Consider the following 16891-nt stretch of genomic DNA (forward strand, 5'->3'; position numbering starts at 1 on the left):
TTCAAAATTATCCCAAACTTCTTAATGTCATATCGAAATTAATTTTAAAGATTTAAATTATCATCTTTACTCAAATTTAGTTAGAAAAATACAGGGAAACGGAACTCATCTAAAAAAAATTCAAGATTTTTAGAGCATCCTAAATCATAAAATTATACAGTATTTTATAATTTTTGAACTAAATATTATATTTAATATGATATACCCAAATTAAATTTAATAAATAATATAACTAATTATAATTATATGCGGTTATGGATTTTTTTTTTTTTTTTTTTTTTTTTTAATAGGTACTAATTTATTAGTATTTAATGCGAATAAACGTCTATTGTGCAAAATAAAATTGTTTTAATCTTTCATAAGTGTAATCTTTGTTGGCATACTATTGTTTATTTTAATTATTTGTTTAAAAATGTATGGGCGAGAATATGAATTGAATAATTTCAAAAAACACTAATTTTTTTTCATGTTAAACACTAATTATTGTTATAATTTTCCCATGTATGTTGACTAAAAATATATTACTTTTTTTTTTAATAATATTGATTTGTGTATTCAATTAAACCTGCATCTGGTATACACAAGAATTTTTAGAAATAATAGGAATTATTTTTTATGTAATACTTACAGCTTCACTTAAACAAAAACAAAATATGAGACCACAAAGAATTTTAATATATTATTATTTCATAAAAATATTCATTATATTCAAAACTAATTTCACGTTTTTTAAGAAAACATTGATACAATGAAAATAGTAAGTACTTTAATTTTATTATAAAAAAAATTTCAAAGTATTGATGTATAATATTTTTTATAATATTAAAATTTGAGAAACTATGATATCAATTAAAGCAATATTCTAATGCAAACTATTAAATCATAAATATACAATTTGTAACAAAATTAAACCGTTTCAAAAAATGCTTTTAAGTAGATTTTATGAGAGTTTCGAACAAACGTACATAGCCTGAATTGTGGTTTTATTACATAAAACTATATTTATCTCGAAACGTCATGTTATATGATTTCATCCTATATAGACGTTTGATTTTATCGTGATACTAGTCTTCTTTTCATTCGTAAGCACTATTGTTTTCACTTATGATCAAAATTATTTTCATGTGGATGATCATCGATAAATTAAAACATTCATTTGCGAAACAAAAGCCGTCTACTGCCATATTACACCAATCATCAACACCCCACCATACGTGTCTGCTTAAATCATTGTTCTAGTTAGAAATATAGATCCAATTACGAACGCGCGCATCGAGGTATATTTTATGGAATATATATATATATAATATATTAAAATTATTATTATACACACACATACAGTCCTTGTTATTTTGCTTTTAATACACAAATGCTCGCCGCCGGTAATTTTATTTTATTTATGAGTATATAGTATAGAGAAATTGAATAACGAGCTCATTGATACGAATTAATTTTGTATGATCAATAAAGGATAGATTATAATAATATATTCGTTAAATTAAACCCCTACGGGTATCAAAAATGTCCGTAAATATATTGAAGTGAAATTAAAATAATCATGCATGTACCTGCAACGCTCTGCTTTTATTTCGTTGGCATTTTTCAGTGTGCCAATAAAAATACTCGAATAATAAACTTGAGTACCACTTGACTTAAAAGTGTTTAAAATCGATAAATTATTAAATAACTACCCAATTGTTTTATATAGGAAATTTTTTTCATTAAAAATAAAAAAACAGCAACCTCTGTGTTTTAAAATATTTTTTTACACTTACTATCTATAAATAAAAATATGTTCAATACATTGAAACTGATACATCAGTTAAATTTTAATTGAAATTCTAAATTTCTAACCCACAAAGCACAAAAATTAGTATTTTAACAAAATCGAATAATGACTGATGATGAATAGTAATACACATTTTATACTGTGAGCTAAACGTTTTTAGAGAATAGAAGTAATGAAGATATCGGGTGTCTTTCTTGTATATTTTAGTTGTGAAAAAAGCTGAAAATGATCGTACGTAGTAGCTATCACTGATAATTGAAAATTTCACATAAAGATTCGCTTTGCAAGAACGTCGCTGTTATTTTAAAAATCTCGTGAACTCTCAAATAAACCTAGTGTTGCTACTGTTCGTTTTTGAATTTAATTATTTATCATTGACCTCACGTTCATCAGTGCCCACGTCGCTACAGTTTTTTTTTTCTTTATAAATTTGTACCAAACTTTTCGATTTTATCAATTATTTTCTGGAAAATAATTAATATAGGCGTGTCGATATATTATATTTTATTGTGCTTATATTAATATTGTCTAAACGTCTAGTGTTAATATATGTATTTACCTATACAAACGCCGTGAATTTCAAGACGAGTAGACGACTTTAATATACCCAACGTACGAAATAACAACACGTTGGAAGGGGCACGGAATTTCCATATAAAATACTATAGTATGCATCTCTTGGTACATAAACGGTATCATTCCCGCCACCGAATATCACCTAATAATAATATAATGTTATATGCTATGCCATTGTGTAGAGATTCAAGTGCGTCGGGTCGTGATCGCGTCTTGGCGTTTAGAGGTGTCTACAATCCCAATATTGTGCGCAAACGGAGGGACAGCTGCGCCGACGGCAATGTCCTCTGAGAACGGACGTTCAAAAATTATCGTTATATTTTCATCCGTGTATAATAAGACGTTTCTTCGGGATCGGATAAGTATAGAACCGGTCCAATTGTTTTGGTCACGATTCGATAAATGACCAAAACAGTTAACCTTTCCAGTGGATAAAACGCACGTCGCTAATAATAAAAATAATGCTCGGAAATACTTTCGAGTGGCCGAACCGGTTCCGATATACGCCTTTGGGTCAAAGGTTTAGCATTCACACACGGCGGGGTCGGACCCTTATTAGATTTTCGCGCCGCCTCGTTTAAATAAGTTTTTATTGTCATTCATAAGCCTCTTGCATTCATACACATCAGTATTACAGAAAGAAGGCAGTCCCTATAATATGTTAATATATCATTGGTCGTTTATTTTGAGTATTTTTTTTTTCCTTTGGCCTACAATAACAGCATCCGAGTGTGTCGGAGTAGATATTAGAAATAGTGGTAAAGAAAAATCGACGCTATAAATAAAAGATAAACATTCTCAGGTTCTGGTGAATAAAAAAAAAAGTACGAAGGGTGTTTGTATAGCAGTCCTAGGGGTATGCGATTGTGTTCCACAATCTAAGTAATGCATTTATTGATGGAGGATTACACGTCGTTTGTGCTGATGATAAATTAGATCAGTTACATTATACGAGTTCAAAATTATACATTTCTCAACTGTGACTAATATTGACATTGACAAAGTGCATTATTATTACGATCAGAGATAAATAATACACGTTACTCTTACAACTAATTGCCAAGTGAGAAACAAAAAATATATTTTACTAATAAAAGTTATTTTCAAATGTATTAAACTTTAAAATACAAAAATATATATTCATATTTTTATTATTTACAAAACACATTTTTGAATTTTGTTAAATTACATTACTATGTTATAACAAATTGTCTGATTATTTTAAAAGAACAATAATAATGAAAAAAAAAAACCAAAAACGTTAAAGTTTTATAAGTCTTACCATAACATTTACAGTACCTACTTCACGATACTTAATTATTGTATAGCAACATTAAATACTATAAGTGCATATAATCGGCATATTATTGTTTTTGATCAAATCTTTTTCAAGTTATTCAACTGCGACGATGACAAAAATAATTTAGTTATACCTACGTGCAAACGAGCTTTTCACAATCTTTCAGAATGCTCATTGGTCTATATAAAATAGGTATATACGTAGCTATTATATTTCGGTTGTCAGTATTTATGTTGTGCGGTTTGATGGCAACAGTCATCAGCCCTGTAATCGAATAAACTATAACCATAAAAATCATTTCGACCGTGCGCGGTAATGTCACGAAACGGAAGACGCGATTTGCCGAGTTGGTATACACAACGAACCGTATTCTGTGGCCCGTGCGCATAATAATGTAGGACGTGTATTATGTATAATTAATGTCACATAAGCCGATGCCACGTTTCGGTAATACTTCCCGTCGGAATCATGAAAATGCCTTTAATCGGCTTATACCTAACCTGTACGTATATGATTTACTACCACCACACAAAGACAATGATTGATCGTACCGTCTACTCACGCATACTTATATATAACGTAATAATAATAATAAAATAAGTATTGTCAATTAGAAGTTTATACAAAACTGCAGACGTTTCACCGCGAATCTACGGAGGCGACGCCAAAATAGAATATAATGATTTTTCGAACAAAATTATTTAAAATTTACAGAATCCCCACACTATAAGTAATTATGTTATAACCATACGTCAAGTTATCAAAGACTAAATGTATTATGTTCTTTTCACTATTGAATAACTTTAAAGGGTTTCCAAATGCATATTGAAATAAACCTAATTAGAAATATTACATTATTATGTGAAAATTTTACGATGAGGGAAATGGACTGCTATAAAAAAAAAATATACAAAATATAGTAATTTTAATACGTTTATATTACATGAATATTGGAATATTTTATGATTTTACAATTTTCTAAATCTTGAAATCTTCTTTCAAGATAAAATCAACAATCTTTAAAATAAAAACCAAATAATATTATTATATGTTCTTTGTAAGTTCAAAAAGAGAAATATGAAGATAAATTCTTCAAACAAAAATAAAAATACTAGCTATCTATTGTACACATCTTTCAAACGATTGAATGAAACTGCTCACTAAACAACGTCAATTTTTAAGAGCCTATTTAAGTTACTAAATGACTCGCATATTACACTGTTATTCTTTCGTGGTTATTTAAATAAAAATATTTTGATAGACATTTAATTTAAAACATAAAAATATATTTAGCATATTTAAGCACTTTGTGACCTTTTCCATATTTGAGAACTTTTGCTGTTTTAGATGTGTTCAAAACTTGAACACATTGGCGTAGCTATAGTTTTTTGCATTTTTAGACTATTTTTAGTGTATGCATATATATATATATTAAAAAACTACCTTTAAATTTAAAAAAAACTTTTTACTTAAAAAGTGACTTCGCCACAATATCTGTCCCTCGACAGCGAGAGTAAACTTTTTTATGATTTTGTTTTATTTGCGACCAAAACTATTATAATTTACTACCCATCGTATAAGTTTCAATGTTTTTTTCTTCGTATATATTTTGTAAGCCAGACAAACAAAAAAAAAAAACCTTTTCACAGTTATCTTTGCCTTAAATATTCATAGACAAACATAAAACAAAATAAAAATATAGTTTAAATATCAATAAAATGTACATAAAATTGATAAATTACATTATTTTCTATCTATCGACAAAAAAAAAAATATTTCTTAAAATATTTTTGTATTTTTATAAATTGCAATAACATTATTGTACTTACATAATTATAGTTAAATGATAAATATTGTACAGCACATACTATTTAATAAACCATTATAATTTGAAATTATTATGTAAGCGTGAAAAGTTTAAATTGAAAAAAATTAGCAAGTTCGTATAATTCAACAGACCAAAAACGGGCGCAACTAACCATATAATATAACTCTTCTCAAAATATAATACACATAAAATGCAATCGTCTGTGTTGGTATGTTTTATTTTATAGCACTCGCTATGAGTTTTTCAAGTCCTCTGAAAAATATTAGAGCATTTAATTTATCGTTTTAGTGTTACCCGAAAAGTATAGGTATTCCGGTGCAATGGGTCTCGTATTTGCCCGACGACTTATTATTTTTGTTTTAGTATCGCGCGTATAAGATTTAGATTTTTTTTTTCGTTACTATTATAATATAGAACAAGTATTACCCGCGTATCGGAGGTCGTATAGTTTTTGTTTTTGTTTCTACACCCTTTGCTATTCTTCTATGCGGGTTAAGCACACCACACGCCTAAGTTATGTGCTAGCCCCATCCGACTATCTCGGAGATATTTTTTCCCAACCGCAATTTATTTGGCACGTCCGCGACTATACGAGACCAATGAATCTTAACGCGCCACCGCCGCCACCTCTACTTCCGTAGTAAAACGGAATTTAGAATTTCTGGACGACACGCGGAGAAACAGTCGAAAATTTATACGCTGACGGGAAAATTTGGAAGGTCGTTTCTACCTATGTATAGTACGCGTTAGATCATCATTGGGCTATATAGGTAATAATATGGGGGTGAGTGGGTGTGGTCGTATAACTATAGAACGGAGAGAGTGAAAAATAAAGCAGAAATAAACGTTCCACCTACATACTCAGCGCATGAAATAAAAACGCTTTAAGACCAATTTCTTCTTTTGGTAGATCAAACGCACCCTTATTGTTCGCAATTCGCCACCCACCACCGCATGACCCTATACGTTCGGTGATAGGGTTACTCGGGGGCTTAATCATATGCGTGGGCGTCTTCTTTCTAACGTCTCATAGTGTTTTTTCCTCCCCCTCTCTCTTTAAACGTCAAATGTCGTGAAGAAGTGGGGAGTGAATTAAAATTTCACAACCTTAAAACCGTTTTCGGGAACTTAGTTCAGTTTTGAGCATGGACCAGTGGATCACGTATCAATATCCTGACGGGTACAGCTACTACACCAATAACAATAATTGTAATTACAACAATTACGGTTACGACTATAACCATGCCAACTACCGGTATCCAGAGGTAAAAACACACACCTGCACACAATCGCACTTACTCGCAGACGTTCTTATTGTTATATTATATTATTATTTGTATTTGGTACCGTAATAATAATAATTATTTGTAGATCAATTACGCTAAAATTGTTTATTGTTAGAACACGACAAATCGCTTTAGTTATTAAGACTTAGAATTTTGTAATGATGTAAAACCAATGTGCTCTTATTTATTATTATTATTATTATTATTATTACTAATATGAAAACACTGGAAATAATAAAGTTTTATTTTCTAGAATGTCGCCAAATACTGTTAAAAATGTTGTGCTTATTATTTTTTCTCTTAGCGTATACTAGTTACTATTTACAATGATTTAGCGATTAATTAGTTGCATAATATTTGATAGAACTACATACTTTTATTACTGGATGTATTAATTTTACAAAAAAAACTATGTAAAACAGTAAAAAATAATCAAATAGATAACCTACATTAACATATTATTTTATATTGCATAGATGTAATACAAATTTATTTACTACAACGTAATTGTCTTTTGTTTTATTTTGTATTATCGCTACACGAGGTAGTATAGTATAAGTAATGATGAATTATTAGTAGATTTTCGTTTCCAATGTAATGCGTATTAATTTTTGTTGTTAAACCAAATATATCAAAGTATAATAATTTAAAATCGATAGTAATATTTTGCTCAGGACCTTTGTAATGGTTTTAATTTTGATAGCAATAGCTTACCATCCATTTTCAGAGATCATCCCTTCGAACGTGAAATTATAAAACATTAACCTATGATATTATTTTAATGCATCGTCCATAAATAAACATTATTGTTTTCATTTTAAAAATTGATTTATTTTCAGGAATTTAATTTATAAAACAATTAAATTTAAATTTATCTTTAACACCGTTAGGAATATATTTCTTTATAAGTATTTATTATTCCCTAAAAAAAAAAAATATTTTACACCTATAATAAGAAGATGACATTTATTCTAAGATTAGTCTAACCTAACAAATCAAATTTCAAGTACAATTTTATGTAAAATCAATATTTTGAAAAGTTTCTTGGTTAAAAGTTTCATTTTAACGAAACAAAACCACGTCCAAATACCTACTCTTACTAAATTTAACTTTTTTTAAATTGCCAAAAAACAAAAAAAAAAAAAAAAAAAAAAATGAACATTTTATCAAAAATTATTGACCTATAGATTCTACAAAAGTTTTTTTCTTTATAAAAACATATTATTATTAACCGTGGTACTATATTTTTTACTCAGCAATTTAACATAAAACAATAGTGACCAATATATTTTATGTACGTTACAGTTAATGATGTATTTAAATGGTTTGATCTTAGTTTATAACAATGATTATGATTTTTTCATTAATATCATTATTATTATTATCATTTGGTAAACATAATATAACATATCATACATCAGTAGTGAGTTTAAAAAAACTCATAACATTTTGGAGAAATAAATTACTGAGTTTATTTTTCAATAAATATTTAATGGGTTTATGTTTTTTATATTTGGTTATAAATTATATACAAGTACGAATCTGTCAAATAATATTAGTAACAATATAGCTAATCAATGAATCGATATATTTTGTTCGATAGGAAAATGAATACAGCCGACGATATTTTATTTTTCAAAATATCTTTAGACTCCTTAATAAATCTAAATAGTTAATGCACTACAATTGTTATTATAACTGACATGTTCAGTTGCTTACATAATGTTATTATTAAGACGTGCACTTTTACGCTATTTTATGTTATAATAATATTGTAGGCGTGTCTGCAACTTTTTATTCTCGTCGTCTCTGTATATATTATTATAAATCATAATGCAATAATATGTAAACGTTATTTGCAGTGCGATGAGTACAAACGTTGTTTCGTTATTCCACCGCATCGTGTATAGCCCGAGTCCTAACCCCGTCCCTTACACGACATTCAGCCCGTTTTCGAAATCTTCGTCTACCCATTTCTATATATATATATATATATATATGTATGTGTGTGTGTGTGTGTGTGTACATATTTTATATACATATATATATATATATACCTATATAGGTACGGAGTGGGAGAAGCAAGCGCAGGCGAAAAGAGCTTTTCGTCGAGCGACTATTGAATTAAAACCTCTCGCGTTCATTGTCGTCGAAATCCAATTAGTCGCACCTCCGGCGACGATGGTGGCGATTGGCGGTGGATGCGATGGTGTAGGGAGGCTGTTTTTTCGACGGGCTTTCGGAATAATAATAATAATAATTTAATTTCGATTTAAACGGGACGGTGCGTTCGTTTTGATCGAGAGTAGAGAGCGGAGTGGAGTTTTCCGGTTAAACTCATACACCGAACAATTTTCTACGACTAAACCCCGTAAACGAGGCACAGACGATGACGATTGAACATTTTCCATTTTTTCTCCCTTCTTTTCGGCTTTTTACATTATGTTTACCGAACGAACAAAATATAATATATAGTTTGCGCAAAATAATGACACGTTTTTCATTGTTGGGCGTGGGTACCGTTCTTCAGCGATATTCCGACAGTTTAAAAAAATTAAATAAAAATGAAGACTGTTCTTTTTAAAAATTACGAGAGGTGGAAAATAATTACTATAGGTACCTATTTTCACAAGCATATTATTACTTTATGTTATAATATATACATGTTATTTTTAAAACCATCATAATAATAAAAAATAGTCCTTTGTTTCGTCAATTTAACTTTTCTGATTACTTTTTCCTCAACGTTACCATTTTGAAAACAACGTATTTTATTCATAAATAAGACGAATCATATTAAAATCTTACTAATAACTACATATCTAAAAATATTTTTATGCATAGCTCTTCCAATTACAATATAAACAGTCTAAAGCGTAGTGATGTTAATTTTTTTACGTATTAATACCTAACCATCGAAAAAGTTGTTGGTTATTATTATTACAAACAAAAATTATTATAAAAATAATATAGTATTATAATATAATAAAATTTTAGATATTTTATAAAATTCCAAATTTTCAATTGCTCATTGTTATGTTTATCCAAAAAAAAATAAAATAAAATAAAACACTGAAGGTCTAATTTAATGAATTGAAGTATTAAAAAATAAATTCACACTACAAATTACAATAAATTATAACAACATGAAAAAATATAGAATCTAAACACATGATTCATGTAATAGAATTTGACAAAAATGTCAAATAGTACAAAAATAAAATTATTTATGCTCGTATTTTGCCTATAAATGTTTCACATCATTACCAAAATAACCAACGATTCCGTTGATTTTTTTCGTTAGATTTTGAGTCTATATATTATATATATATATATAAATATATTATATTATGCACTTCGTATAATAAGCAAATATATGTGACGTAATATGCTGGTTTACTATAAATATCATAATATACATTTTTCTTTTAGACCTCGAACGGCCCAACAGACTCGGCGAACAACAAACAACAGCACTCACAACCCGCTGCCATTGCAGTACAACCTAAACCAGAACAAAAACCCGTTGAATGTAACCTGTGCCATCGAAAGTTTAAAAACGTACCGGCTCTAAATGGACACATGAGGCTGCACGGAGGATACTTCAAAAAGGTCAGTAATTTTATTTGTGTGCACGGACATTTCTTTGACCAGACACGTTACCCTGCGCTGTATACATAATGTAAATATTATATTTTTTAATACACGATTCTAAGTATAAACGTGTTTGATACAAGATTCAGTGCAAATATATGTACTTCACTCAAACGTATTCCATATTGTAAATTAAAAATGTAATAAAAACATAAAAGCAAATACATTTTCAGTTTATATGCTTACAGAATCAAAGTTTATAAATATTCATTTTAAAACCAAAATAATTTTAAGGTATATGGTTGATGTAATTTTTATTAGAAATTTTTGACGACGTTTATTCTTTACTATATTTTTATTATTCCGTTGCATAAAAAATTTAATTTTTAATTCAATTTTCGTGATATAGTTAAAGTAATTTATGTATTAAACAATTTTGTTTTTATTTTACATTTTTTATGAAATATAATACACGCAATTATTAATATTATACTGACAAATACGAGTAGGTTGTAAGTTTGTTTAAGAAATTATAATTTCGAGCTAAAACAGTAAGGCAAGGTTCAGCTTTTTACATACAAAGCATTTGTATGTATGGTACCCTTCATACCGTCAAAATGACATATACAGTCTAATTTCCAGCAACATGCGTTTTTTTCCACTGCACTACCCAATCCCGGCAGTTAGATTTGACCCGTAATAAAGATTTTTTTTCTCTCTCGCTTTCCCAGAAAATTCCTCCTGCCTTCTGGTTCACTAATTAACGTACAGCCGAAATTTTAACCAATTATCTCTACTACCTCGGAAATCCCGAAAGGTTTAACGAGACGTGAGCTCGATCAATGGGAAATACTAAATGAGAGGAAAACACGGGGTGGGATGGAAACCATGTGCACATCCAAATTGAATTTTTCATTTACAAGGCTTCACACTTTCCTGGATTCAGTTTAAATCAGGGCGGAGGAGTAGGGGCTAACAGTTATCCGATGTTCAAAGAGATAGAGTATGACAAAGAGATCTATGATAACGTTTCTAAAAGAGATTATTGACGATGACTTCAAAAGAATTGTTTTTGTACACTCGTATATGGATTTAGGTATCTATATATTATTTATGTGTATACTGCGCTTATGTATATGTTTATGTACAAACATATATTATGTAGCGCTGTAGCAAAACTAAGTCCTCAGCAGTACCAAATTGAGAGCTCGAGTGATTGAGAATGAATTGAATCAGTATAACTACTAAGTATAATTAATAAGTATGATTAATTATTACTTCGTTGTAAAACGCAAGTATTTATAGTAGGTATGCACAAATAATATATAATACAACTGTTAGAATTCCATTGAAATTTATCAGTCATAAAGTTAATGCTCGCGATCAATCAATATTACTTGCAGACTTCAAAATATAAAATCAGTTCAATAACCGATTGAAATATAAATTATAACTTTGAACGAAACTTTTGTAATATAATTTCATATATTTACGAGTATATTAACATTGTTTTTTCTCAGGTTTTTCTGCATTATTTTATAAAAAAATTACAGATAAATACATTTATCAATATAATTCAAGACAAAATATACATATCATATTTTAAAAACACATACGAATAATATAATAATTTTAAAATGACTATAATAATAACTGCTAAAACTATCTAATGACTAATAAACCCATTGAATTTTCTCCGAATTAAAATTCTTAACTTGCCAAAATGTAAATATTTATAAATTGTTACCATTTTATAAAAAAATGTGAACGTGCATGATATTAAACATATTAAATACAACATCTACTAATTATTATTTAATTTTTTAATTCCCCATATAATATGTACTTTATAAAACAATTTCATTTAATAAGCAATACATAATAACCTAATCAAGTTATTATCTGACTGTCTAGCAACTTTCACTGTTTTTCACGTGTATTAAATTACCAACAAAACTCGTATTTTTTTCAATAAAATCATATCCCTTTACATATTCTCATTAAACAATTAGAAAAACAATGAATGTGACGTTTGAAATTGCCACCAATACGAGTATAATATTAATTAATATTAATGCATTTAAACTATTCACAGAATTATTTATGCAATGTATTTATTTTTATTAATAAATATGCAATAATATTATACTAACAATTAACATGTTATAACAACTCGAATACCGGATTTAAATCCACCCATAATATAAACTGATTTTTAAATTTTTAGAACTCATTATGGATAAAGAAAATGATAAAAAAAATTGAAATATTAAACTTATATTTTTAAATTAAAAAAAAAAAAAAAACGTGAATATTAACTAAGCTCATTTTACGAAAAAAAATATTCTCTATTCGTAAATTTTCTTGAATGAATTTCGAGCATGATATTTCATAATGGCAAATTGTGCATAAATCAATACCAGTACGGGAAGTATAGTCCCTCACTTCATTTCATTGTTAGTTAAATCAATTAACATCGAAAACTATTATCATAAACAACCCTTTTACAAGTCGGGTCATGTCTTTGCATATATGCATATAAGTGCACTTGTATACATAGTATTTATATATATGTATATGGTAGTATGCCTATTTAGGTACCTATTAATCTATATATGAACGAATAACGTGCAATGCGATTTTATAACCGTACTTCGAGTTTGTACCTGTTCCAATACACATCGCCAATATTTATATATATGTACGTATATATCCTTAAGGAAACATAACACAGAGGTTTCCTACAGAGATATAACGAGTAACTGAAAACCAATTTGAATATTTTTCACAACGGCCGGAAATGTTTTACAAAGAAACGGATATTTACATTGAACACTCAATCAAACTTTCGTATTTACACTGACGTACTCGGCGAACAAATCACTTTGTGTTTACGAACGTCGTTTCTTAGGTTTTTGAAGGAAAATAACCTTTTTCTTCTTTGATCTCGTTTCAGACTATACTGCATTAAAAGCGGGAGTTTCCCATCCCTTTTTATTACTATTATTATATATATATATATATGTATAATTTTTTTTCATGACAATTATTCACCTCTAAGGCAGACAGTTTTATTTAATAAATTATGTCGTAGCTAAGGACTAAAAAGGAGATATTGCTGTCATATTACTTTTTATTTTATTTATTTTTTTTTTTTTGCTTTTCATTAAATTAGAAAAATGCGTTTACAAAAAAAAAGTTATAAACTGCAATAAGAAAATAAATGTATGTTATATGTTTCAAATTAAATTACAAAATAAATGATGTTTACTATTTTAGAAACATTTTCATTTTCGGAAAAAAATTAAATAGAGTGAGATTGCTATCATTTTTTAATTTCGTAATGTGTACTGTATTTGAAGACGCCTAGGGTCATACTTTTCACAGAAATCTTTGTCTTTCATTCATGTACGACTAAAAGATTATTTTTCACCATCGCTTATATATTATAATACATAATATCTACCACAAAATTATTTTAATTTCTAGATAGTTATTGTACAAATCAAAAGTAATTCAGTATATTAAATATTGAACATTTCTGTGTCATAAATTTTGAGAAAAATGTGTTATTAGATATAACATCAACTGATTTTACAATATTATATGATTAAAACTAAACTCAAGCTTTTAATGATGTTTTTCTTCACGCTAAATATTAATGTTTAAAAATAATACGTTAAACAAAATATTAATTAAAATAAACATTTTTAAAATATAATTAGCCATTTCTCATTAATTTATATTATGATTCTCAGATTTTTTACTTCGGTTCATAAAAAAATTTAACTTCATCTTTAAGTTGTTTCCAAACAATTTATATTACTAGCTATTAACTTTTTACTAATTTAGAAACGTTTTATTTTATTTTTTATAGTAATTTACACTCAGTTTTTAGGCCATGTTAAAAATTTACGAGTTTGAAATTAAAGCCAGATTGCCAAACTTTGTGATCAATAGGATTCGTTTACGACTTAGTCCGTAGCATGGCGTACATGACATAATTATTAAAAAAGTAAATATAGTGAGAGAGAAAGTCTGAGTTCTTGATTGGAAACAGTAAAAAATTGACTTTATTGTAAACGTAATTTAAGAGTAGTATTTAAAGTAAATATTTAACATTCAAATTTTCAACTGATATTTCAAACAAAGTTGTAGTTAAAATAAATATATAAATTTAAACATAAAATAATATTAGTAACTAACTAGCATAAGTTATAAAAAAATATGCATAGATTAAATATAACTATAGATAAACATAAATAAATGTTTTCAATACTATAATTAAATTAATTTTAACAATGGATTGATTTATGTTGTATAATAATGTATAGTTTATACCTATTATAAATATAGACGAGACATTTAAATTTTAAATTTATTTTTAGTTTTGTAAAATAATTTTCAACATATTACTCGAGTCTCAAATTTTATTCCATTTGAAATAATACACTTCTTATATAATGTTATTAATGTTTAAAATACTACAAGTATTACGAATGACAACACAATATACATTTTAACTAGATATCCAGCAATATAGGATAAAATATTATAAAATTTATTATTTATATGAAATAAATATACACCTTGTAAAATTAAAATTTGTTTATGATATTAAACAGCTTAAATTCAGATTTATTCCATAAGTATTAAGGTTTTAAGATACTTAATTTAACTTTAAGAATTATAACATGCTAAATTTCCAAACGCCGTACAATAAATTATACTAAAATATCCTTTCGATTTCACGCATTGTGTTAAAACTTTAAGAATTGAAATCGCAAGATTTTATATTAATAGGAAACTTATCTAAATAAATTATACTTCTAAACATAAAATACATATTACTCTTATAATGCATTGTATATGACTGTATAATTTTTAACAATACCATAAATTAAATATATACCTATGTAGGTATAATGTAATAATTTACCAATAATACATAAATATAGTAAGTAATCAATATTATTTTTATGGCAGATAATTCGGATTTTATTACTTCATTCCTCACATTGTATTAGGGAATTGATAAAATATAAAGTATTTTTTTCAATTATTGTCAGTCATTATTATCTTCGTGATAAAAAGTTCATTGGAAAACATATCAATATTCTATATACCCTCTAAATCTGCATATTATGCCATTCTATCAAGTACGCCCCTGCAAAACAAATCATTATTTAATCCCGACAGACCGCTATATTATAAAACCATATGCAACGAATGTTTGTCTGTGTGCATGTGTGTGGGTGATTGTGGGTGTATACGAGTATTTGTATAGGAGTACATAGTTTAATATCTGCCAGCCTTTTCCTCCCCTAATATTAATTACAGAAATGCCCCACACGTCTCTCCTGCTGTTGCCTTGTATCGGCAAGAAGTCCCAAAATGTTTTGCCATTACTTTGCCTTACTCTATCCCGGTCAACTGATTTATCATGTTGATTACTATAGGGGTTCAGCGGATGCAAAAACCGCAAATGAACTATTTCGATCTCCAAAAAGGTGTTAGACTGTGGGCAGGAGAGCCAGAGAAAAACTTCACTGGATTTTCCAAGGGCATAGTAAAATTTACATTATACAAGAAAACAGACCCACAACTTCACCACATTCACGAACACGCCATGATTAATATAGTGATCGTAATTTTATTATAAAGTGCAAACCAACGAGTTTAGTGTATGCACAGTAAGAAATATAAAAAAAAAAAAAAAAAAAATTTAAATGAACATATTTTAATAATTTTTTACACATTTTTATAAAAATTATAATTTCTATTTTGAAGTGCTTGAAATTTGAAATAATATTAAAAAAAAATATATTAGGTTAAGAACATTCAATATTAAATTATTATGATAAAAATTATAATACAATCGAAAGTTATTTAAATATTTAATTTTTATTTGTTGTTATGTGATACCTAAATAAATGTTTCATTAAAAATAAAGCCATAAAAGAATTTTCACAACAATGTCTTTTTATTTATAATATTATTTCATATCAAAATCATTTTTAAATTAATAATTTATATACTTAATAGATTTATTATGATCAAAAATTACATCTAGTATAATTCATATGTATTTAAATTTGAAATAATAATTGTATTTGTACAAAATATTAATAATCTATGAAATAAACTTTTTATCTTTGTTTGTTTAAGATAAATTGTAAAAAGACAAATTATATGAATATTATAAATATTAATAAATTACAGAATAAAAATTATAGTTATTTTTTCAGAATATTTCTACTTTTCAATAATTTACTTTAATTACTTAAGATAAATTTAAAACAAAATATTTAAAATCTTTAACTAAATTTACTACCACACAGCTTTACTTCGATGATAATATTTTACTGTAAATACAATAATATAAATATTTCAATGTACCTAAAAATAATAAAAACACAAAATTTGCAATATTCGAGTCATATATAATAATATCCAACAATTAACATACACATTAATAGCTTTGAAAATTTCTAAATTGGAATAAAAAAATAAATTGA

At 27.2% G+C, this 16891-nt stretch overlaps 1 protein-coding gene across 1 annotated transcript in view; it reads left to right on the forward strand.

Moving 5' to 3' along the window:
• Window positions 1–16891, forward strand: part of LOC112594951 (serine-rich adhesin for platelets) — a 236069-nt gene that overhangs the window by 207909 nt on the left and 11269 nt on the right. Inside the window, 1 exon segment of the mRNA XM_025339980.1 lies at window positions 10212–10391. Coding sequence (XP_025195765.1) covers window positions 10212–10391 — 180 coding nt within the window.

Source organism: Melanaphis sacchari, unplaced genomic scaffold (assembly GCF_002803265.2).
Source record: "Melanaphis sacchari strain LSU unplaced genomic scaffold, SCAv2.0 Contig24_pilon_pilon, whole genome shotgun sequence".
NCBI lineage: Eukaryota > Metazoa > Arthropoda > Insecta > Hemiptera > Aphididae > Melanaphis > Melanaphis sacchari.